Source organism: Ceratotherium simum, chromosome 18 (genome assembly GCF_057802395.1).
Source record: "Ceratotherium simum simum isolate JZ-2026a chromosome 18, ASM5780239v1, whole genome shotgun sequence".
NCBI lineage: Eukaryota > Metazoa > Chordata > Mammalia > Perissodactyla > Rhinocerotidae > Ceratotherium > Ceratotherium simum.
In genome coordinates, this window is record NC_141917.1 from 30,736,418 (window position 1) to 30,762,476 (window position 26,059).

Consider the following 26,059-nt stretch of genomic DNA (forward strand, 5'->3'; position numbering starts at 1 on the left):
AGTTGTAACATAATTAAATGGAGACTTGGAGATTATTGAGGATTTTCATTTTCCTTGCTGTGCTGTTTCCCATTATTACAGAAAATTGAAAGTTGCATTTTTATGACTGTAACTAAAGGGTAGATGTAACAGTGACTTTTTAGTTGTGAGCACCTGTTTTCCATGAACTTTGTCTGACTCCCTGGCTGGCACGTTCTGTGGTGGAGAGTCCAAGTTTGGGCCAACCACTGTGCTTTCCTGACTTCTGCTTTGAGGCTTCTCATCCCCTTGGCCTAAGTCATTGCCAGCCACCTGTATCAGTCAATCTCTTTCCCTCATGCTTAGGGAAAGGTTGAAGAATTAAAAGTGGAAAAAAACTTAGTTCTCAAGAGCTGATATGAGAATGAGATGACATATGTAAACACTTAACATAGGGATTGATGCATATTAAGCTCTCAGAATTCCTGAGTTTTATCATTGTTTTCATCATCATTACCAATATTTGATTAATGACCAATTTAAATTTAATTGCAGCTGACTGGAAAGAAAAGTTTTTAAAACAACGTGAGAAAGCTTAGTGATTTTAACTTTAGAGGGAAATTAATGTTCTTTAAAACAGAACAATGTAATTACACCTGCAAGATTCTGTCAGCAGAGGATGCTAGAAGCTCTATTCCAAATCCAGTGAGTGTGTTTCTTACCATTTCCTAACTGCTAATGTGTGAAGGTCTTCATTCTTTAAGATTGGCACTAGGGGGCAGTAGAGGCATGTTGGCTTCTGGCAAGAATCCATTTTTTTCAACTGTCTCCTGCCTACGATGGAAGGAAAAAAAGAATCTTGTAAACAATGCCTACAAATTGGAACAAGTGAGGTTTAGGTTGAGATTAATGCTGGAATAATTACATTTTTTATTTTGGAGAATACAGAAAAAATTCTTTTATGATTTGACAATATGATAACAAATATGTTTACAGTTTTTTTTTTAATCTTTAAGATTTTTTTTTTTTAATTTATTTTTTTTTTATTGCAGTAACATTGGTTTATAACATTGTATAAATTTCAGGTGTACATCATTGTACTTCTATTTCTGCGTGGACTACATCATGTTCACCACCAAAATACTAATTACAACCCATCACCACACACATGTACCGAATTATCCCTTTCACCCTCCACCCTCCCCCCTTCCCCTCTGGTAACCACCAATCCAATCTCTGTCCCTATGTGTTTGTTTATTGTTGTTATTATCTACTACTTAATGAAGGAAATCATACGGTATTTGGCCTTCTCTCTCTGACTTATTTCACTTTGCATTATACCCTCAATGTCCATCCATGTTGTCACAAATGGCTGGATTTCGTTTCTTATGGCTGAGTAGTATTCCATTGTGTATATATACCACAGCTTCTTTATCCATTCGTCCCTTGATGGGCACTTAGGTTGCTTCCAAGTCTTGGCTATTGTGAATAAGGCTGCAATGAACACAGGGGTGCATGTACCTTTGCAAATTGGTGTTTTCAAGTTCTTTGGATAAATACCCAACAGTGGAATAGCTGGATCATATGGTAGTTCTATCCTTGATTCTTTGAGGAATCTCCATACTGTTTTCCATAGTGGCTGCACCAGTTTGCACTCCCACCAGCAGTGTATGAGAGTTCCCTTCTCTCCACATCCTCTCCAACACATGTTGTTTCCTGTCTTGTTAATTATAGCCATTCTGACAGGCGTGAGGTGATATCTCATTGTAGTTTTGATTTGCATTTCCCTGATAGTTAGTGATTTTGAACATCTTTTCATGTGTCTGTTGGCCATCTGTATATCTTCTTTGGAGAAATGTCTGCTCAGGTCTTTTGCCCATTTTTTAATTGGGTTGGTAGTTTTTTTGTTGTTGAGATGCATGAGTTCTTTATATTTTTTGGAGATTAAGCCCTTATCAGATGTATGGTTTGCAAATATCTTCTCCCAATTGTTAGGTTGTCTTTTCGTTTTGTTGATGGTTTCCTTTGCTGTGCAGAAGCTTTTAGTTTGATGTAGTCCCATTTGTTTATTTTTCTATTGTTTCTCTTGCCCGGTCAGATGTGGTGTTTGAAAAGATGTTGCTAAGACCGATGTCGAAGAGCGTACTGCCTATGTTTTCTTCTAGAAGTTTCACAGTTTCAGGTCTTACATTCAAGTCTTTAATCCATTTGGAGTTAATTTTTGTGTATGGTGTAAGGTAAGGATCTACTTTCATTTTTTTGCATATGGCTATCCAGTTTTCCCAACACCATTTGTTGAAGAGACTTTCTTTTCCCCATTGTATGTTCTTGGCTCCTTTGTCAAAGATTAGCTGTCCATAGATGTGTGGGTTTATATCTGGGCTTTCGATTCTATTCCATTGATCTGTGTGTCTGTTTTTGTGCCAGAAATCTTTAAGATTTTTGGATCAGTTTTTTAGATACAGATTCATGTATAGGGTAAGGCTTAATGGCAGGAATTTTAAGGATAACCTCTTTATAATTTAAGATTTAAGTCTGTAAGGTGGATAAGAAGGTTTATTTCTCTAATCACCAGAGTAATCCAAACTTTTAAAAACACATATCAGATCTTGTCACTTCCCTGCTTCCTTTGTCCCTTTCCTGTCAGTAAGCCCTCCAATTTCTTCCTATCACACTGTTAAGAAATCCAAGTTCCTTGCCTTGATCTCTATGGCCTGCATGACTTGGCCTCTGCAAATCTCTGATGTCATCCCCTTCCACTCCCTGTCTTGCTCACTCTTCTCTACCCACTTTGACCTTTCTGCTTTTCTTTAACAACTATGCATGTTCCCTCATAGAGCCTTCTATTTACTCTTTTCTCTATGTGGAATAAGAGCTTCACATGCCTCCCTTATTTCGTTTGGATCTTTGCTCAAATGTTACCTCTCTGACCACCTTATGGATCAGTACCCCCACTCTGTTCCGCTGCTTTTCCTGTCACTGCTTTATGGTACTTATCATTATTTGACATTTTTGTTTATTGTATTTTTCCTCACAGAAATGTAAGTTAATGAGGGCAGTTACATTGTCGCTTTTACTACTATGTCCCCAGTGGCTTGACTGGTACCTGGCACATAGTAGATGCTTCAGGAGTATTTGTTGAATGAATGACCATCCTTCGCTGTGTCGTGGTTACTCTCTACCCCCTAAACATTTCATTGAATCAAAGCTAGCTTCTGATCTACTCACAGTTAACTTTTAGAAACTCAGGAGTCAATACTTCACCCTCATGTTTCCAGGCTAGTCTTGCCACAGTCCCTTTGTCAGAAGGCTGCAGTTCTTTTTAAGCTCCCATTGCCAGATAGGCTTTTATATCCTCTCAGGTAGCTGCTGGGAACAGTCCCTAGTATAGGTTCTTTCTGCCTCTGAGCTGTGGTTTTCATGTTGTTCAACAAACATTTTGTGCAACTGCATGTGAATGACACTGCTAGTATGGATCATTTTCTTTATTCTCAATAATTATTGTATCATGGGGAAGATGGACTAGTTAATGCAGATAATACAAAGCATGATTTAAATACAGTGAGTAAGCCAGGAGGGTACTTGTTATCTGACTGTAGTCTCCTCAATTACAAGTTGTTTTAACATGTAAGTATTCAGCATTAAACTCTGGTAAACCTCTGTTAATATAAGGTATATATCGTGAATTGCAAATCTTGCAGGTGTAAAATTTCATTAAGTCTATGGAAGTGGTTAAAGATGTCCATCACTCCACCCAAAGCCATTGTCAAATGAGGATCTAGTTGAGTTTGACCAGTTCTTAACTGAAAGAGAAAATTGACAAGGACGATAAATTATTTGAATATCATAGGATTAAGAGCGTTTGAGAAAATTGATGAAGGCCTTGAATATTTTTTGCAAAAACAGCCCTCTTAATAATCCTGCCAATCAATCCTGTAAAGTCTGTGATGCTGTGTTATGCTGTAATAAATTTTAGTTGGAAAATTACCCCATACTTTCCATAAAATAATACCTGATTCATTCTTTGTGGATTCTAAGACTTAGTGTATTCTGAGATTTGAGACAGTCATGAGTTAAATTTTGTTAAAGATTAAATAAACTTGTATCTAAAAGTTTACATTTCATTTTAAGATATTTTGATCAAACCTTTTTATGTGCCCTCATCTATGAAAATTTGGGTCTCCTTTTCAGTTGACGTTGTAATCATGAACAAGTGTTATGTTCTCCGTTGTATCCTTTGTCATTTCTTGTAGCCATATACCTTATCTTCGGGATTCACAGAACTGTTCATTTCTCCAAAAAATCCCTTGGCACATCTACTTCTTTCTCAGAACGTTTTTTTCGGTTACCCAAAGATATTTACTATCATCAGTACTTTGTATGAAGTAATGAAATCCTCTTTTTTTCCCTCACTCTCTCTGCTCATAACACTACAATATTTTTTCGTACTTTATATTTTTGATCTTAGGTTCAGAGAGTTGAATTATTCACACTTCATAGTTCTGGTAATGCTGTTGTAATTGGCGCTTCCAAAGTCCTTCACTTGTTATTTATGTGGAGTCCTCTTCTTTTTTATCTTGTGCATTCATTTCTCTTTTCTTTCCAGTTCCTTATATCTTCCTACATATGCCTTACCTCTTGCCTCTATTTCACTCATGTTTCATTTTACCTTAAAGCTTTTTTTTTAACTGAATTCAGTGTAATTAAAATTTTTACCCCATATCATACTCTCAGTTTATTATTTTAAAATTTACTTTGGGTTGCTTTTATTTATTGATCTCATTCTTTTTTCTTCTACCTTCCCAACTAGAAAGTATTCATTTTTTTTTTTCCTGAGGAAGATTGGCCCTGAGCTAACATCTGCGCCCATCTTCCTCTATTTCACATGTAGGATGCCGCCATGGCATGGCTTGATGAGCGGTGCGTGGGTCCACTCCCGGGATCCGGGCCTGTGAACCCCTGGCCGCCGAAGCGGAGCACCCGGACTTAACCACTACACCACCGGGCCAGCCCCTAGAAAGTATTCTTAAGAACAAAGCCATGTCATTAGTTTTTGCACTCCTCTCAGTGTTAAAAGAAGACAGCCATAGAAAAGGACACGTCAGTGTTTTCCTTTTAGTAGGTATAAATACAATATTGGAATTGTAAAATTCCAATTGTAAAAAGTGGAAGATTTGCATGTGTCAATTTTGAAAAAGATTTCTTAATGCTTTAATCTTATTCAAAAAATACTTTTAAAGAATTTTTACAAAATCATGAATATTTACCAAAATTGATACAATTTGTCTTTTAGTGGAATTAGGCACTTGCCTGTTACCATGATTGTAAAGTTTGCATTTGAATGTTATATTTCTAGGTGCCAAGTTGATAGAATAGCATATAAGTACGTATTGAGGCGGCACACACAGAGCTTATTTTTTTTATTCTTCTATAGACCTTGATCCTTATTTGGAAAGACATTTTGTTCATACTATTTGTACTGAGTGCTAGAAGTGCAGCTAATTGTGAATTTGAAATAAGACCAAGACCACCAAGTTGATTCACATAGCCTACCAGGCAGCTGTTGGATGGTAATTCTACCATTTCACTACTGATCTGAATTGGAATCAAGGAGTCTTTATTCACTTCTGCATCCCATGGAGGCTTGCATACTATAAATGGGGATTAAATATTTTTGATAAATGAAGAAGTTAGCTTGGCGAGGTTGATAGAATTGAGGCTTTGCAACTTCATGAGAACAGTCAGGTTGCCAGACTGCTTTGAACATTGAGAACCACTTTTGTGAGGAAGAAGAAAATGGCATAACATTACCAACCCTGGACCAAGATCCTGAATTCTTAAAGTGCTTAACAAAAAAATACCAAAGCTTCCCAATTTCTAAACCAACGCCCAAACTCAAAATGATAACTTCTTTAAGAAGCAGCACTCCTATATCTGGGTGTACCACAGGTGTAAAGCTTTTTAAACTGAATGTTAATAAAATTTTCGATGCTTTCACCTCCTTCTATTAAAAAAAAAAAGTCTTGATTTTTACTCTTATAAAAAGTGATGCTCCAACAAACCAGGAATTCACTGTTAAGCCACAGTTCTGTATCAACAGTCCTCTTTTGTTTATGTTAAAGAAATAAGCATTTGCTCAAATCTAGGACCCAACAATAGTACTGACACTGGATACTTCCTTTGTGCAGCAACATTCTAAGCACTTAAGGTGAAATAACTCATTTAATCCTCCTAGTACTATTGTCCGCCTTTCACAGATAAAAAACTGATACTGAGAGGCGCTAAGTAACTTCCCCAAAGCCACCCCGTAGTGAATGGTGGAGCCAGGTTTCAAATCTAGGGACTCTACTTCAGAATCCATGTGCTTAACCATTATGCCCTCCTTTACGACTGGTTGTAAGCTGTCCTGCTTCTCAAGGTCATTCTTGCCTTTCTCCTACACTTGCCTCATGACCCATCCATACAAACTAAGAACAGTTTTTGACGACTAACTCTTTCATGCAATCCAATGTGCATTTCCTTCTCTTTAAACCCTGGCCAATACTTAATACGACTCCGTTCACTTGGCAATCTTTGTAAGCAGTGACCATTGTGGGTACATTGTGACAGGCCTATCTCCTTCATCGAGGAAGAACCTTCTCATTCTTCAGGATCTAGCTCTTCTTATGAAAGGAGAACATTTTCTCCTTGTAAAAACCTTCACTGACACACAAAAATAGAGTTGTGTGCCTCTTCTCCCTTGTGCTACTTCTGTATTAGTTATAAAATTTTATATTTTTTATAACAGCTTTATTGACATGTCATATATCACAGTTCACAATTTTCAGGTATGCAATACAGTGTTTTTTTAGTATAATCATAGAGTTGTGCAGCCATTACCACTATCTAATTTTAAAACATTTTCATCCCCCCAAGAGAAATTTTGCATGCTTTTAACTTTGACTCCCTATTCTCTCCCCACTACCCTGCCCCCAACTCCTGGCAACCACTAGCTTACTGTCTGTCTCTATGGGTTTGCCTGTTCTGGACATTTCATATCAATGAAATAAAACAATAACTGGTCTTTTGTGACTGATTTCTTTTACTTAGCATAGTGTTTTCAAGCTTCTTCCATGTTGTAGCATGTATCAGTAGTTCATTTCTTTTTATTGCCAAATAATATTTCATTATATGGGCATACCACATTTTTTTAATGCATTTATTAGTTGATGAACATTTGGGTGTTTATGCTTTTTGGCTATTGTGAATAATGCTGCTATGAACATTTACGTAGAAGTTTTTGTATGGATGTATATTTTGTTTTTTGGGGAGTGTGTATCTAGGTGTAGAATTGCTAGGTCACATGATAATACTGTGTTTAACATTTTGAGGAACTGCCAAACTGTTTTCTAAAGTGGCTGCACCATTTTACAATCCTACCAGTAGTCTATGAGGGTTTAAGAAGCCTAACTCAAGGTCACAAAGATTTACTTGTATGTTTTTTCCTCAGAGTTTTATAGTATTAGTTCTTACATTTAGATTTTTTTTTTTTTTTTTGTGAGGAAGACCAGCCCTGAGCTAACATCCGAGGCCAATCCTCCTCTTTTTAGCTGAGAAAGATTGGCCCTGGGCTAACATCTGTGACCATCTTCCTCTACTTTATATGGGACGCCACCACAGCATGGCTTGACAAGCGGTGTGTTGGGGTGTGCCCAGGATCTGAGCCTGCGAACTCGGGGCCGCCACAGCAGAGCGTGCGCACTTAACCAACCGCTGCACCACCGGGCTGGCCCCCTACATTTAGGTTTTTGATCCATTTTGAGTTATTTTTTGTGTATGATTTGACATAGGGCATTTTTCTATTATTGTCTTTGTCACAACTCTGATAAAATGATTATAATTGTGATACAATTATTTGTTTACAAGTGTGCAAGCTTCTGAGCTCCGTGAAGACTGTGCCTGTGTTTTCCTTATCTTGAGATTCCTGGTATTTAGCATAGTACCTGGCACTCAAGCTTTATTAGGTACAGCTTTTATTAAGTCTGTCTGTGGCTTTGAATGTTTTATCTTGAAAATACACAGGAAGATTTTCAAGATAAAATGTAAATAGTTAATAAATACGTCCCCATGTTTTAGAAGGACATATAAACACACTATGATAAGTACAAACCCTGATCATGTGTTTTTTTTCTTACAGATATCATGCTTATTTTCTTTTGAAGACAGACTTTCATTACTAGGCAATCTTTATATCTTCAATTAAGAATGATTATATTTTGAGCACCTACTATATGTCAGACACTGTAGGTATTGAAGATACAAATCATAGTACCCATCCTCAGAGATCTTACAGACTAGGGGGAGATGGCACGTAAACAGTCTGCTTCTGTTCTTTAGCAAGAAATGCCCAAGAGCAATTTAAAATATTTGGTTGTAGTGGTGTTGGCATTAGACGTTATGGAAAGTATGGTGAAATGTTAATAATGTGTTTGTTCCATATTTGGTGGGATGAGTAGGATGTATAATTGCTAGAGGTAGAATTGTAGAATGAATCTAAGAGAAACTATATGGATAGGCTTTTGAGATGTCTCTAATTTTCACTGCCCCTTTGACAATTGTGAAGCATATACATGTTTTTGCATGTATGGAAAGTAATATTAAATCAGATATAGTATCTGTTCTGCAGTGTTAGTCTTTTAAAAGAGCTGTAGCAGAGGACAAGGATAAAGATATACTTCTCAATATCAGGTAAATTTAATAAAAACTTATTGTGTCTCGGGCTTCTTTTGTTTTCCCAAATAAATTAATTCTCACCTAATTTGACTGACAACTTTGACACCTTTTGTAGTCAAAATTAGTAGAGTCTATGCGTCTTTAACTAAATATAAAAAGACTGCCCAAACAATAACTCACTTTTTATAAAAAATGGTTACGAAATCTTAAGCATAACTCAAAATACTACACTATATAACCTATGTTGAACTAATTCTGTGCTGCATATCTAAGATTCTGAAACTTGGTACAACTTTTCTATCTCAAGGCGTTTTATACGTGGTCTCAATTTCTAAAATGTGTGCTTTCAGGATAAAACCTTTGTAGCCATAGGCTCATAATAATATCATACTTATAATGGGTTGTAATTATAAAGTGTTTTGCCACATTACCTCATTTGATCATCACAGCAACTCCTCGTGAAGCCAATTGGGCATGTATTACTATAGAGGAGGCATTATGTTATAATGATTACGTGCACAGACTTTGGTGCCAGACTTCTAATTTCAAATTTCCTATCAGTCTCTTACCAGTTATGTGACCTTGGAAAAATTATTTAACCTCCCTTTTCGTCAGTTTCCTTATTTTTAAAATGGGGTGATAATTGTACCTACCAGAGAGTTGTGAGGATTAAATTACTTAATATGTATGTGGTGCTTTGAACAATACTGGCCCATAGAATGCATGTATGTGCTAGCTGTTACTATTATTATGTATATCCAGTAGTTAAGGAAATAGAGGCTCTAGGAAGAAGGGATTTTTCATTCTTACCACTAGTAAGTAACAGAATTGAGATTCTTGTCCTGCTCTTATCTTGTCTCTTTAACACAGTGTGAGTTTTTCTTGAGTAGCTGTTGAATGAATGGTTGTATGAATTGGAAAAAAATCCCATGTTACCTGTCAGTTTTGGAAAATTGAATTATAGAGTAAGATTTTAAGTAAAATTGACTTTCCAGATTTTCCAGTTGAATATCTTTATTAGGTTATGGAAATTATCTGAAGATGTAAAATGTAGCTCAAGTAATATACTACAAAGCTATAAGAGGACTGGTGAACTTGTGTTGCAATAAAGTGACAATCTCAGAAAACCTTTGCTTCTTATACTTTAATGTGCGTACAGCTCTTCTGGGGACTTTGTTAAAAAGCAGATCCTGATTTAGTAGATCTGGAGAGAGGCCTGACATTCTGAATTTTTAACAGGGTCCTGGGTGATGTCCCTGGTGCTGCTCTGTGGACTACACTTTGAGTAGCAAGGCATTAGAGTACATTTTTAGCTTTTATGAGAACTGTGGAGATATCAGGCTAAGGCTTGTATTAATTTTTACTTCACTTATAAAAAGGTGCTTTATTTCCCAAATGAATTGTTCTAACAAATACTTATGCTTTGTAGACAGAAAGCTAAGGACTTGAGGCTTTGCGAAGATAATTAGTTCAAGTTATGAAGATGTAAGAATGGTGTATACATTGTTGCTGCTGACACAGTGGAGGTGGGCCTTTTTTAAGAATAGGAAAAATGGTGAAACTCAGGGACCCCAGACTGAGCAGGTGAAATTCTCCCTCTTCATTTATAGTTGTAAAAGAAAGCCTTCTCTTTGGGGTGAGGGCGAAGGAGTGGGAGGGAGGAGTTTCATTATAGGGGTCCTAGAAAGCCAGGTTGTTCCTTAATTATATTGTGGCTCTGTGCCCCTCCCCTCCCACTCCCCCATCCTCCATCCCTGGTAACCTCAGTGCCTCTGTTCTTCCATTCTTGCCTGGAATGGTTAATGTCGTGGGTAAGGGTGGGCTCTTAATACATATATTAATGTTACCGAGCAAAGGCTAGGCGCCTGATGCACATAGAAGGCAATACTGTGGCACCGGCTTTTGAGAGAAGAAAGAGCTTTATTGCAAGGTTGACCAGCAAGGAGACAGGAGGCAGGGCTCAAATCTGTCTCCCAGAACTGAAGTGGGGACAGACTTTTAGGAGGTGGGAGTGGGAGTGGTTATGTAAATTTCTGGTTGGCTGAACCTGATTGGATGGTGGGAGTGTAAGGGCCCTGTGAGTCCCGTGTGCTACAAATCAAGGGACTGCTGTTTCTCATTAGGTTCCCCGTGTGGCTTTCACATTACATTGAGTTCCATAGTTAGGGAACTTTTGGTTCTGGCGCTGCTTGAGGTCGTCTGAGGACAAGGTTTCCATGTTCTGTGTGTGCTCTGATAGTCCGTCTTCTGCGCATGCTCTCTGTGCCGGTTTCAGCGGGAACACGGCTCTGGGAAGGTTGCCCAGCAGCAACCAGATGGTGGTTCTGCAGTGGGATGCTGCCCCATTGGGCTCTTGCAGTCTCTGAAGAACAGCTTACAAAAACATTTTAGTAGGTGGACCAATCAACAGTGATGGGTAGGTCCAAGGCTGTTTCACTAGTAAGTAATTAAATTAAATAATATAAATTAATATATAATATAATATATAATTAATATAGTATAATACTAATATAAATTAAATAATGTCATACTAATATAAATTAAATAATAAATTCACTAAAAATGAAAAATAAATACCCCTGCAAATGTTAGGAATATTGCTAGGCTCTTTAGAGATTAGTATGTTATAAGAAATTATCTGCTTTTTAATTATATGTGAAACTTTTTTTTTACTTGAGGAGGATTCGCCCTGAGCTAACATCTGTGCCAGTCTTCCTCTATTTTGTGTGTGTGTTGCCGCCACAGCATGGCTGCCAATGAGTGGTGTAGGTCTATGCCTGGGAACGGAACCTGGGCTGCCAAAGTGAGGCATGCCGAACTTAACCACTAGGCCACTGGGCTCGCCCCAAAACTTTTTTTGTTTTTAATGATATTTGTTTTCCAGCTTTACTGAGGTATAATTGACAAATAAAAATTGTATGTATTTAAAGTGTTTAACTTAATGACTTGATATATGTATATGTTGTGAAATGATTACCACAATCCAGTTAATTAACGCATCCATCACCTCACATAGTTACCTTTTTTTGAGGGGGGATGTGGTGAGAACACTTAAGGTCAACTTTCTTAGCAAATTTCAAGTTTACAATACAGTATTATTAACTATAGTCACCATGCTGTACATTAGATCCTCAGAACTTATTTGTCTGGTAACTGAAAGTTTGTACCTTCTGACCAAAAACTTCTTAAAAACATTAATTTTTTAAAACTTAACCTGGAACAATATCCTACAAATGTAGAAAATTTCTAAAACAAAAATGTGTGAGTGCTATGAAGTTACTGATTTCTGCTAAAGGCGTTGGAGAGCCGTTGAAAGTTTTCAGTGAAAAATGACCTAGGAAGAGTAATATCATGGTAGTGAGCAATGTGGAGAGAAGTGAAGAAGATGGAAGTCACGGAAGGACATAGGGTAGTGTTCATAGTTCCAGATGTGAATAAGTTTAAGGTAAACCGTGTCGTCATAGAATATCATGAATTAGCTAGTCCGACTCTTTCACTTTTATAAGTGAAAAAGCTGAAGTTTCTATATAGTTAAGTGGCTCAGTGAAGGTTACAAGTGAGATTAATCTCATAGTCCTGTCTAGATTTCAAGTCTTCAGACTTAGCAAATAAGGATAAGAGCCGAAATATTCAGAAAATTTTACAGTGTTAGGAAATGATGAGCCATATGTTCATGGTAGCTTTTGAAAATAAATGTGCCATTTGGTATAAATCCCGTTGGCTTATTACCTGCCATTTATTGTATGATAAATTAACAGAAAATTGTCATCTTTGTGTTTATTGATAATGTCATGGAGCTTTTTTAAAAATAATATAATTTTTGATAAAATATAAGAATGAACTATCTTTTTTGAGTTTCTCAGTTCTCACACAAGTGTAAAAGTTTTTTAACAGTGTGCTCTTAAGTCACGTTACTGAGAAATGTTCTGCAAGATTGCAGCTTGCAATAGGGCATAAATGGTTTGAAGGTAATTTAGAGGTGGTTTGGGAATACTACTAATTGAAGAATTGGAACCAGCTGTGAGAATTAAATAGGAAATTGTCTTTCCTTCCTGCAGTATTTTAGACATGTAACTTTACATTTTTGGAGGAAGATTTTAAACATCTGATAAGTGATTTATTTTGAAGCTTACCTAAAGTTTATTAGAGCATTGAGAAGTATTCAGGCTTAATATTATGCATCTTTTTGTCTTTTCTTGTTTGCTTATGTGGGTTATATCTATTAAAGAATTTTTTTAGTTTTGGTAAACTACGCATAACCATTTAAAAATATACAGTTAGTAGTGTTACATTGTTGTGCAACCAATCTCCAGAACTTTTTCATCTTGCAAAACAGAAATTCTATACCCATTAAACAACAACTCTGCATTTCCTGCTCTCCTCCGACCCTGGCAACCACTATTCTACTTTCTATCTCTATGAATTTGACTAGGTACCTCATAAGTGGAATCATACAGTACTTATCATTTTGTGACTGGCTCATTTCACTTTGCATAATGTCCTCCAGGTTCATTCATGTTGTAGCATGTGTCATAATTTCCTTCACTTTTTTAAGACTGAATAACATTCCATTGTACGTATATACCACATTTTGTTTATCCATTCATCCGTGGATGGACACTTGGGTTGCTTCCACCTTTTGACTGTTGTGAATAATGCTACTATGAACATGGATGTACAAACATCTCTTTGAGACTCTGCTTTCAATTCTTTTAGGTATATGCTCAGAAGTGGAATTGCTGAATCATGGGGTAATTCTATTTTTAATTTTTTGAGGAACCACCATACTGTTTTCCATAGCAGCTGTACCATTTCCTTCCAGTGATGCGTAAGGGTTCCAATTTCTGTACATCTTCTCTAATGCTTACTTTGTTTTTCTTTTTTTCTTTCCTTTTAAATAATAGACATCCTAGTGGGTGTGAAGTGCTATCTCATTGTGGTTTTGATTTGTGTTTATCTAATGATTAGTGATGTTGAGTATCTTTTCATATGCTTGTTGGTCATCTGTATACCTTCTTTAGAGAAATATCTATTCAATTCCTTTGCCAGTTTTTGAGTCGGGTTGTTTGTTTTTTGGTTGTTCAGTCATATCAGTTTTTTAGATATATTCTGGATATTAACCCCTTATCAGATATATGATTTGTAGATATTTCCTCCCATTCTGTAGGTTGCCTTTTCACTGTGTTGATTGTGTCTTTTGATGCATAGAATGCCTTGGTGATTTTTTGAAAACTCAAATCTTATGAAATTACTCTACATGGCTCAGAGCTTAAATTTCACACTGTTGGCATTGTGCACAATCTGGCTCCTAATTAACTCTCTGGGTTAAGTTTTTTTTAAAAAACTACTACATATATAAACATAACACATACACCCTTCCCCTTTTTCCTTCCCAGCAATTAAACTGTAGCCGGGCAAAAATATTTGCAGTTCAGAAAGTTTCAAGATTCATTTTATTTTCTCTAGATGCCCTCCACACTCACCAAGGGAACCTCTATTTATTTTTCCAAAGGCATCTCAAACATCTCTTTTACGAAGGCTTTTCTAATCACCCTCTACTTCTCCAGGCAGTGAACCCTGTGTATTCTTCTGTCAGAGCATCTGAAGCATTTTAGTTTGCCTATTTGTTTACCTGTCTGTTTTGCTTTACTGGACTGATGTTCCTTGTGAGCAGAGTCTTTGTTATTGGTCTTTTTATCTTTAATCTAACTGTAGTTCCTGGTATGTAGTATGTAATTAAATACTCAAAAATGTTTGTTAAATGAATGTATGATTAGTGAGTGAATGAATAAATGAATTACTGTTAAGTCAGTCTTATTGGATTTCCAGAGTTACACTAGAATAGACCCTAATTCTGGTTGCCTGTGGTAGTGCACTGGTAACTATTTACAAAATGGTCTCTGGGAAAAAGTAGAACTCATTTTCAAGTTTATGGTTGGCAGTCCCCATTCTCTCCCCCTGACTCCTACCTACTTTGTGGCAGAGCTTTGTTACTGGGTAGACTTTTTATTATGGCTTATAGTACCATACATACACAACTTTTTAGACTTATGACAACTTAACCCCAGAAAGGTTATTTCTGATTTGCAAGTCTTTTGAAAATACTGTAAGGATGTACGTCAGATGGAATTGCTCATGTTATTCCAGATATATTTGCTATCATTGTTGTTACTGGGGGTAAACCAAAGAGCCTGGGAAATAATCCTTTGGTTGGCATTTAAAACCAAACCAAAACAAAAACTGGTATCTTTCCCCCTCTTCCGTTAAGACTGTAGCTCTTGTTATGAATTCTGGTAATAAATGCCTTCATTGAAGTCTTGTAGTTTATGATGTCCCCTGGCAGGAAAATCTTGAAAATATTTTACTGTTATAGCAAATTTCACACTAAGCCATATTTTAGAAAGTCATCAGTAAGAGTTCTGGAAAAAGAACAGTCACTGTTAAGTGATATGCTACCAAAAGACGGATTGCTACTATTTTAGATGATTTAGTTGTGCCAGTTATATGGGCTTTTTATGAGTTATGCCCTATGTGATTTCCAGTAAAACTTTGATGTTAAATGTAAACAACATTTATTTAAACATTTAATTCATTCCTAATGTAAATACTAAGTTGTTCTGTGTTTTTAGAAGTTTTTTTCTTTAAATCTCAGAAATTGCCTATATATAGGCATATTCTGCATTGAATTCAATGAAATAATTTTCATCCCTTCTTTTGGTGCTAGTGTTTCTGTTTCCTGAGTGGTGAAGTAATTAGTTATGAAATGAGGCATAGACTATAATAGATTCTTCTCTAAGTGAAACATCTGAACTGTCCTGGTTCTTGCAAGAGTACTTAGCACTTATATGTGACTTTGTATTGCTGACAAATACTGTCAACTGCAAAGGGAGCAGTGGCTTACATAATTTAATATAGAGATAGTCTAGAATTCATTTGTTTGACTTTTAAATTATTTTGGAATATTGGTATCTCTGAAGTAGGGATATGCAGCACTTTCCAAAACGTAGTAAACCATTCTTTTTTTTTTTTTAAAGATTTTATTTATTTATTTTTTTCCCCAAAGCCCCAGTAGATAGTTGTATGTCATAGCTGCACATCCCTCTAGTTGCTGTATGTGGGACGCGGCTTCAGCCTGGCCGGAGAAGCGGTGCGTCGGCGCACGCCCGGGATCTGAACCCGGGCCACCAGCAGCGGAGCGCACGCACTTAACCGCTAAGCCACAGGGCCGGCCCTTTAGTAAACCATTCTGTAACGTCTTTTTCTTGAAATAAACTGTGAACTCCCCGGTAGTTCTTTAGGTTACTGTGAGGTAAGTGTTGCTGTTCAATGCCTTCTTGATTCCTAATCTTCACTGATCTGTGGTGGTAATGGGCTACAGTAACCTCTCAGATGCAAACAGTCTAAAACAAAATGGCCTTTATTTCTCTACAGTTGCAACTTTAAATCTGCTTTTACTCTGGGATATAATCATTTTGTCTTCAAAGGTTTTCATTTTTTCAAAATCTTCAGTTATCCCTGACTCTCGCTCACTAGGCTGACCTGATAAATAGCACTTCCTCTTCTTTATGGACATAAACATTAATGTTTGAAGGTAAATTAAACATTACAATCTAATGTGATCTACAAGGTAGACATTGGGCCATTAATTCATTCCAAAAACTTTTGTGTGTGTCTGCCGTACACCAGCTGTTCTGTGAACTGGGCATCCGAGATGGTAGATATATACACAGGCTTTGGGAAGTGTCCGTTTTGCAGTTTGGTTAGGGAGTGCTGAGGCAGGAGACAGGTCAAAAATTACAGTGCATTGTGATAAGTTCTGTGGTAGAGACAAGGAGAAGTTGTCATGGGAGTGCATAGAACGGTCCTTTAACCTAGAGTTTGAAATGTTGAGAAATGCTTCCAGAAGCAGGTCACATCTGAATTGAGTCTTGAAGGATGAGTAGGAATTAGCCAGGTAAAGAGGAAGAGAAACCTGGAAATAGACTAAGAGGATATGACCAGAGAGATAGGAGATGAGCTTCAGAATAAATGGTGGCTGTCACTTATTGAGCACGTACTTTGTGCCAGACTCTGTATTAGGAGCTTTAGACAACTTACCTCACAGTAACCTAAGGGGCAGCTGCCATTATCCTCACTTTGCAAATGAGGAAACAGAGTCATAACTCTCCTGAGGTTATGATGGGGTTAATGAGTAGCAAAGCTAGATTTAAAAACCCTAGCTTTCCTGGGTTTTTGTCTATGCTGTTTCCTCCCAGGAAAGAACAGTTTGAAGATGGAAGAAATAGTTCAATAGTTATCATGCTGTTGAGAGGTCAGGTGTGCAGGTAAAGTTCTGAAAAGTGTCCAGCGGCCCTAGGGTGGCTTGTTTTATTCATTCGAGTAATAATCACCAGTCTCTTAAGTGCCAAGAACTGTGCTAGGCATTAGGAATAATGAGAAGTGCTGAAGTGAAGAGGTGGAAGGGTGAAAGGAAGTAAGACACTGAGCGAAAACTGTAGTGTGAAGAAGCTTGATTGCAAAGGAAAAGATAGTGATATGGTAGTAAATGTAGGGGAAATCAGTGTGTGTGTGTGTGTGTGTGTGTGTGTGTGTGTGTGTTTTAATATGGGAAGTACTTTAATTGTTTATATGTGGAGGAGAAAGAGCCATAGTAGGGGAAAGATTTAAGATAATATAGAAAGAACTGGTGATTGACTGATTCATCAAGGATTCTAGAGAATGAGGGGAGATAGGGAAGCAAAGTCTGTTAGATTGCACACATTTTAGTAAGTAGATTGCAAGATGATCCTAACATGAATTTGTAATAGCTACAGAATTTTAGTATGATTACCTTTCTCTTTGATAATGGAGACTTGACTAAACAATGCAACTTCTTATTCAAATGATCACTGTGACCTCTTATGTCTGATTTATGCATCCATCTTCTCTGTCCCTCAATTATTCTGTCCCTCCCCTTGTCTGTCATAGCATTTATTATATTGAATTAGAGTCATTGATGTCTCCCTCTTAGACCATATGCTTCTTGGAGTGGGGATGAGTAGAGGCTATGTCTGATGCCACGTAGCAGCTGGTATAATCTCACTTTAATAAATGCTTATTGAATTGATGAATCAGTGAATGACTCAGTTCCTTGTTTGTACCATTTTGAACAGTAGACAGCTTTTTGTTTTTTCAACTTTTGAAGGTATATATCTACCCTGTGCAGATTTTGTTGTTTAGTATAAATTAAGTACATAGGTACTTTAAGGTATACCCAAGTTCCAGTGAAAAGAGGACTTTAAATATTTTGGATGCTGAGAGGACCTTATGGTTTCATACAACCTAAAGAGTTTCTTAGGTTTATATTTTTAGAGGTTTAAGATAAATTTATTGTTAACTCAAAGTGACCAATTGTAATCTATCTAGAAGAGGAGAAATAAGATACTCTCACACTTTTTTGTTTTCTGTTTTTTAAGCTTTGTGTTAAAAAGCCAGTGATGCAATTTTTAAAAATTATATTTCCTGTGAATGTGGTATGTAGTTACCCCCAAATATATTATGTTACTCATCAGTGTCATGGAATTTTCTTTTTTTCAGAATCCTGTCCAAAAGATCCCTGACTCACATGAGATAACACTAAAGCATGGCACTAAAACAGTAAGTTGTAAAAATTTGATTCTTTTCTCTAAGTAAGAGGGCTCTCATGGAAAAGTGAACTAATAAGATATATTTGTATTAAGGCTAATTGCACAGTCAACTGATATCACAAAAGCTATAGACTTTAAGCAAAATGGAAAGATTACTTTTCTGTTCAGTCAAAATAGCCATTGCATTTCATTTAAAATAGGAACACTTATTATTGTCATTGTTATTGTTGGCTTTAAAACGTCTTTTTCTTTGATATAGGAACATTACAAGTGAAAGAAAGAAATGAAACTCAAATATGGTTTTCTTTTTTATGGTGTGGGAAAATTTCTCATTACCCTTGGCTTTATTTCTGTATCAGTAAAAGGTCTGAGTTCGTTTTTTAGATGAATGTTGAGATAAGAAGTGAACATAAAATAGTCATTGTATTGCTTTGATTATATTACTTAGATTTATAGATTATATTTTCATATTGTATTTACTGGTCATTTAAAGATTTATAATATAAAATTTTTGAGATGTAAGATGAAATCATTTTATTGTATTATTGTAAAACCATTAAAAAGTGATAGTTGAATGAATGAAACCTGCTTATGAATAAATGAAAAAATAAGATTATCTTGGTTTCCCTTTTCAGTGAAGCTGCCTTTTTCTAGAGGTCTGACATGTAAAGTAGAAAACTACATCCCATAATGAGGGGGAAAACATCAATGAATAGAAATAGACTTAGAAATGACACCAATGATAGAATTAATAGACAACGATGTTAAGACAGTGATGTTCTTCTCACTAAATTTTTTGCTTTTGAAAATATTGTTTTCATAAAAGTATGTTAAAGTATAGTAGGTTTATTGTTATTTTAAATGAAGTGAACGATAAATATGTTTAAAGGTCTTAGTTTTAATTCCTACTATGGTAAATATTGATACACATACCTTACATAAACAAATGCTTTTTGAGGTCTGCAGTAGATTTTAGGAGTGTAAAGGGTCTTGAAGCCAAAATATCTGAGAACTGCTGCCTCAAGAAATCATTTTCATCTAATTCTCTTGATATTTTATCTACTTTTTATTAAATCAGGCTTTTGATATTTATTTATTTATTTTTTGTGAGGAAGATTAGCCCTCAGCTAACATCCGATGCCAATCCTCCCTTATTGCTGAGGAAGATTGGCCCTCGGCTGACATTGGTGCCCATCCTCCTCTACTTTATATGGGACGCCGCCACAGCATGGCTTGGCAAGCGGTGCGTCGGTGCACACCCGGGATCTGAACCTGTGAACCCTGGGCCGCCTACGTAGAGCACATGTACTTAACCGATACGCCACCGGGTTGGCCCCAGGCTTTTGATATTTTTATTCTGAAATCATGACAGAATTTTACTAATTTTCATGTTTTTAAGTAAATAAGGAATGGAATTATAGATGGGTAGTACTTAAAAGGAGGCTTTCGTGTCATTTAGTCCAGAGATTTTTACAACTGAGAGATAGTTCATGGATGTCACACATGTTTTATTTAAATATTCTTATTGTTTCAAATTGGATTTTATCTTTTAAAGAAATACAGTATTTAAAAATACTCTGAGTTGTTTCATGTATTAAAAATCACTTGGAGCTTTTAATTGTACTGTTAGGTTAATTAATTTTTTTTGCAGTCCTGCTTTTGCCCTGTATGTATTTCATCTTCTTGTAAATATGTCAGAGATTAGAAAGGTGACTCTGTTGTCTGGTCTTGTTTTTTTAACTGTTTATTGTAAAAATATTTACACATTCACAGAACTATAGAGAAGACTAAAAGGAATCCTCATATATTTGTCTCTGAGCCTTACCAATTATGTACATAGGTCCAGTTTTGTTTCCTATGTACTTTACATTTCCAGTACCTCCACCCCATCTACCCACCTTGTGGGATTATTTAAAAGCAAATTCCAGATTTCGTATATTTCATCTGTAAATATTTCAGTATGAATCTCTAAGAGATGAGGTTGGTCTGTCTCTCCCTCTCCTCCCTCTTGTCTTTCCCTCTCTCTCCCATAATCAGAACATCTCTATTACATGTAAATTTTTTTCAATAATTATTTAATAGTATCTAATATCCCATTAGTGTTCAAATTTCTTCAGTTTTCTCATACATATTTTTACAGTTAGTTTGTTCAAGTTGGTATCCAGACGATGTCTGACTCACTGTTAAAAGAGTCATCATTGTGTATTTTTATGTCTCTTAATCTGTAATAGTTTTTCTGCTCTCTCTTTGCCTCCTTCCCATTGAAGAAATATATCTGTTTGGTGAATATACTTACTGTAGTGTGATAATCAACTGAACAGTTCCAAGTAAGCGTGATAATATCATAGTGTGGATTGATTTTACTGATTTTTATGTTTATCACATGAAATGGGAAGAGGTGTTAGATACTGTTATAATTTTTATTTTATTTATTTATTTTTTAATTGATGTCTGAGTAGGTTATAACATTGTGAAATTTTGGTTGTGCATTTTTGTTTGTAAATCACCATATACATGTCTCCCTTCACCCCTTGTGCCCATTCCTCACCCCCATTGCCCCTGGTAACCGCAGTACAGTTTTCTGTGTCCATGTGTTGGTTTATATTCCACATATGAGTGAGATCATACGGTGTTTGTCTTTCTCTTTCTGGCTTATTTCGCTTAACATAATACCCTCCAGGCCCATCCATGTTGTTGCAAATGGGATGATTTTGTATTTTTATGGCTGAGTAGTATTCCATTGTATATATATACCACATCTTCTTGATCCAATCATCAGTCGAGGGACACTTGGGTTGCTTCCACTTCTTGGCTATAGTGAATAATGCTGCAATGAACACAGGGTTGCATAAGCCTCTTTGGATTGTTGATTTCAGGTTCATTGGATAGAGTCCCAGTAGTGGGATAGCTGGATCATAGGGTATTTCTATTTTTAATTTTTTGAGGAGTCTCCCTACCGTTTTCCATAGAGGCTGCACCAGTTTGCATTCCCACCAGCTGTGTATGAGGGTTCCCGTTTCTCTACATCCTCTCCAACATTTGTTATTTTTTGTCTTGGTGATTATAGCCAATCTAATGGGCGTGAGGTGATATCTTAGTGTTGTTTTGATTTGCGTTTCCCTGATGATTAGTGATGTTGAACATCTTTTCGTATGCCTGTTGGCCATCTGTATCTCTTCTTTGGGGAAGTGTCTGTTCATTTCCTCTGCTCATTTTCTGATCTGGTTGTTTGTTTGTTTTTGTTCAGTTATGTGAGTTCTTTGTATATCATGGAGATTAACCCCTCGTCAAATATATGTTTTGCAAATATTTTCTCCCAGCTGGTGGGTTGTCTGTTCATTTTGATCCTGGTTTCGTTTGTCTTGTAAGAAGCTCTTTAATCTGATGAAGTCCCACTTGCTTATTTTTTCTTTAGTTTCCCTAGTCTGAGTAGGTATGGCATCTGAAAAGATTCCTTTATGACCACTGTCACATAGTGTGTTGCCTATATTTTCTTCTATGAGTTTTATAGTTTTGGGTCTCACCTTCAGGTCTTTGATCCATTTTGAGTTAATTTTTGTGAATGGCGATAGCAGATGGTCCACTTTCATTCTTTTGCATGTGGCTGTCTAGTTTTCCCAATGCCATTTATTGAAGAGACTTTCCTTTCTCCATTGTATGTTCTTAGCTCCTTTGTCGAAAATTAGCTGTCCGTATATGTGTGGTTTTATTTCTGGGCTTTCAATTCTATTCCATTGATGTGTGTGTCTGTTTTTGTACCAGTACCATGCTGTTTTGATTACTATTGCTTTGTAGTATGTTTTGAAGTCAGGGATTGTGATGCCTCCTGCTTTGTTCTTTTTCTTAGGATTGCTTTAGCTATTCGGGGTCTTTTCTTGCCCCATATAAATTTTGGTATTCTTTTTTCTATTTCCGTGAAGAATGTCATTGGGATTTGGATTGGGATTGCATTGAATCTGTAGATTGCTTTAGGTAATATAGACATTTTAACTATGTTTATTCTTCCAGTCCACGTGCATGGGATATCTTACCATTTCTTTATGTCATCATCGATTTCTTTCAATAATGTCTTGTAGTTCTCATTGTATAGGTCATTCACCTCCTTGAAAAGATTTATTCCTAGGTATTTTATTCTTTTTGATGCAATTGTAAATGGTATTATCTTTTTGAGCTCTCTTTCTGTTGGTTCATTATTTTTATTTTTTTTTTAAAAGATTTTATTTATTTATTTTTTCCCCCCAAAGCCCCAGTAGATAGCTGTATGTCATAGCTGCACATCCCTCTAGTTGCTGTAAGTGGGACTTGGCCTCAGGATGGACGGAGAAGTGGTGCGTTGGTGCGCGCCCGGGATCCGAACCCAGGCCACCAGCATTGGAGCGCGCACACTTAACCACCAAGCCACGGGGCCAGCCTGTGTTGGTTCATTATTAGCATACAGAAATGCAACTGATTTTTGTAGATTGATTTTGTACCCTGCAACTTTGCTATAGTTGTTGATTATTTCTAATAGTTTTCCAACAGATTCTTTAGGGTTTTCTATATATAAAATCATGTCATCTGCAAATAGTGAGAGTTTCACTTCTTCGTTACCTATTTGGATTCCTTTTATTCCTTTTTCTTGCCTAATTGCTCTGGCCAAAACCTCCAGTACAATGTTGAACAGGAGTGGTGAGAGTGGGCAGTCCTGCCTCGTTCCTGTTCTCAGAGGAATGGCTTTCAGTCTTTCCCCATTGAGTATGATGTTGGCTGTGGGTTTGTTATAAATAGCCTTTATTATGTTGAGGTACTTTCCTTCTATTCCCGTTTTGTTGAGAGTTTTTATCATAAATGGATGTTGTATCTTGTCAAATGCCTTCTCTGCATCTATTGAGATGACCATGTGGTTTTTATTCTTTGTTTTGTTGATGTGATGTATCACGTTGATTGATTTGCAGATGTTGAACCATCCCTTCATCCCTGGTATAAATCCCACTTGCTCATGGTGTATGATCTTTTTAATTTATTGCTGTATTTGGTTTGCCAATATTTTGTTGAGGATTTTTGCATCTATGTTCATCAGTGATATTGGCCTGTAATTTTCCTTCTTTGTATTGTCTTTGTCTGGCTTTGGTATCAGGGTGATGTTGGCCTCGTAGAATGAGTTAGGAAGTGTTCCATCTTGCTCTGTTTTTTGGAACAGTTTGAGAAGGATTGGTATTAAATCTTCTTTGAATGTTTGGTAAAAATCACCTGAGCAGCCATCTGGTCTTGGACTTTTATTTTTTTTGGGAGGTTTTTGATTAATATTTCAATCTCGTTACTTGTGATTATTCTATTCAGATTCTCTATTTCTTCTTGGTTCGGTTTTGGGAGGTTGTATGAATCTAAGAATTTATCCATTTCTTCTAGATTGTCCAATTTGTTGGCACATAGTTTCTCATAGTATTCTCTTATAATCCTTTGTATTTCCATGGTATCTGTTGTAATTTCTCCTTTTTCATTTCTAATTTTATTTATTTGAGCCTTTCCTCTTTTTTTCTTAGTAAGTCTGGCTAAGGGTTTGTCAATTTTGTTTATCTTCTCAAAGAACCCACTCTTTGTTTCATTAATCCTTTCTACTGTTTTTTGATCCCAATTTCATTTATTTCCGCTCTAATTTTTATTATTTCTCTCCTTCTGCTGACTTTAGGCTTTGTTTGTTCTTCTTTTTCTAGTTCTGTTAGGTGTTTTTTAAAGTTGCTTATTTGTGCTTTGTCTTGTTTGTTAAGGTGGGCCTCTATTGCTATAAATTTCCCTCTCAGGACTGCTTTTGCTGCATCCCATATGAGTTGGTATGGCATATTTTCATTTTCATTTGTTTCCAGATATTTTTTGATATCTTTATTTTGATATCTTTATTCAGATATTTTTGATATCTACTTTAATTTCATCAATGATCCATTGGTTGTTCAGTAGCATGTTGTTTAATCTCCACATTTTTGTCACTTTCCCAGTTTTTTTCTTGTAGTTGATTTCCAGTTTCATAGCATTATGATCTGAAAAGATGCTTGTTATGATTTCAATCTTCTTAAATTTATTGAGGCTTGCCTTGTTTCCCAGCATATGGTCTATCCTTGAGAATGTTCCATGCGTGCTTGAGAAGAATGTGTAGTCAGCTGTTTTTGGATGGAGTGCTCTGTATATGTCTACTAGGTCCATCTCATCCAGTTTTTCATTTAAGTCCACTGTTTCTTTATTGCCTTTTTGTCTGGATGATCTATCCATTGATGTAAGTGGGGTGTTAAGATCTCCTGCTATTATTGTGTTGTTGTTAATGTCTCCTTTTAGGTTTGTTAATAGTTGCTTTATGTACATTGATGGTCCTATGTTGAGTGCATATATATTTATAATTGATATGTCTTCTTGGTGGAGTGTCCCTTTTGTCATTATATATTGCCCCTCTTTGTCTCTCTTAACCTGTTTTATCTTGAAGTTTACTTTGTCTGATATGAGTACGGCAACACCTGCTTTCTTTTGTTTGCCATTAGCTTGGAGTCTTCACTTCCATCCTGTGCTTGTCTTTAGAGCTGAGATGTGTTTCCTGGAGGCAGCATATTGTTGGGTCTTGCTTTTTACTCCATCCTGCCACTCTGCATCTTTTTATTGGAGAGTTCAATCCATTTACATTTAGAGTAATTATTGATATATGAGGGCTTAATGTTGCTGTTTTATCGCTTATTTTCCAGTTCCTTTGCATTTCCTTTGTTTTTTGTCCTGTATGTTTCAGACTACCAATTCAGTTTGGTTGTTCTGTCTTATGACTCTTTTAGGTTTCTCTTTATTTATCATATGTGATTTTGTTCTGATTATTTGTTTAGTGGTTACCTTGAGGTTTGTATAAAAAATCTTGCGTATGAGATAGTCCATTCTCTTATTTCCTTATACTAAGTCAATTCAATGTCTTTCCTCTTTCCCTTCTAAGTTATTCTTGTCACAACTTATTCTATCTTGTGTTGTGGGTGTGTGTTTACAGTGATGAGGTTATATTTATTTTTGGTGATTTCCTTCCTTTGATCTTTGATTTTGGTATTTAAGTGGTTGCTAACCTATTCTGGTAAAGATCTACTATTTTTCTGATTTTGTATACCTATTTTTCTCCTTGCTTCAAGCTTTGTATTCCCTTTCTCTTCGTTTTTTCAGGCCTGAGGGCGTTCTTCTGCATTTCTTGTATGAGGGTCTTGTGGCCCTGAACTCCCTTAGCTTTTGTTTATCTTGAAAGTTATAATTTCTCCATCATATTTGAAGGCTGTTTTTGCTGGATAGAGTATTCTTGGTTGAAAGTTTTTGTCTTTCAGTATTTTGAATATATCATTCCAGTCTCTCCTAGCCTGTAAAGTTTCTGTTGAGAAATCCACTGAGAGCCTGATGGGAGTTTCTTTGTACGTTAATTTTTGTTTTTGCCTAGTTGCCCTTAATATTGTTTCTTTGTCATTGACTTTTGCCAGCTTTACTACTGTATGCCGTGGGGTGGGCCTTTGCCTGTTGACATATTTAGGCAATCTGTTGGCTTCACTTACTGGTATTTCCTGCTGCTTCCCAAGATTTGCGAAATTCTCAGCTATTATTTCCTTGAATAGGCTCTCTGTTCCTCTTTCCCTCTCTTCTCCCTCAGGAATACCTGTAATTCTTATGTTACATTTCCTAATTGAGTAGGATATTTCTTGGAGACTTTCTTCATTTCTCTTTGGTCTTAGTTCTCTCTCCTCCTCTATTTGGAGCATATCTGTATTTTTGTCCTCTATAAT

General features: G+C 36.3%; 1 protein-coding gene across 2 annotated transcripts in view; it reads left to right on the forward strand.

The window, feature by feature from the left end:
- The window catches only part of WDR70 (WD repeat domain 70), a 315,307-nt gene that overhangs the window by 41,276 nt on the left and 247,972 nt on the right, over positions 1-26,059 (forward strand). For both annotated transcript variants that reach the window (XM_004422748.2, XM_087443211.1), the window contains one exon: positions 18,247-18,306. In XM_004422748.2, coding sequence (XP_004422805.1) covers positions 18,247-18,306 — 60 coding nt within the window. The remainder of the gene's footprint in view (positions 1-18,246; positions 18,307-26,059) is intronic.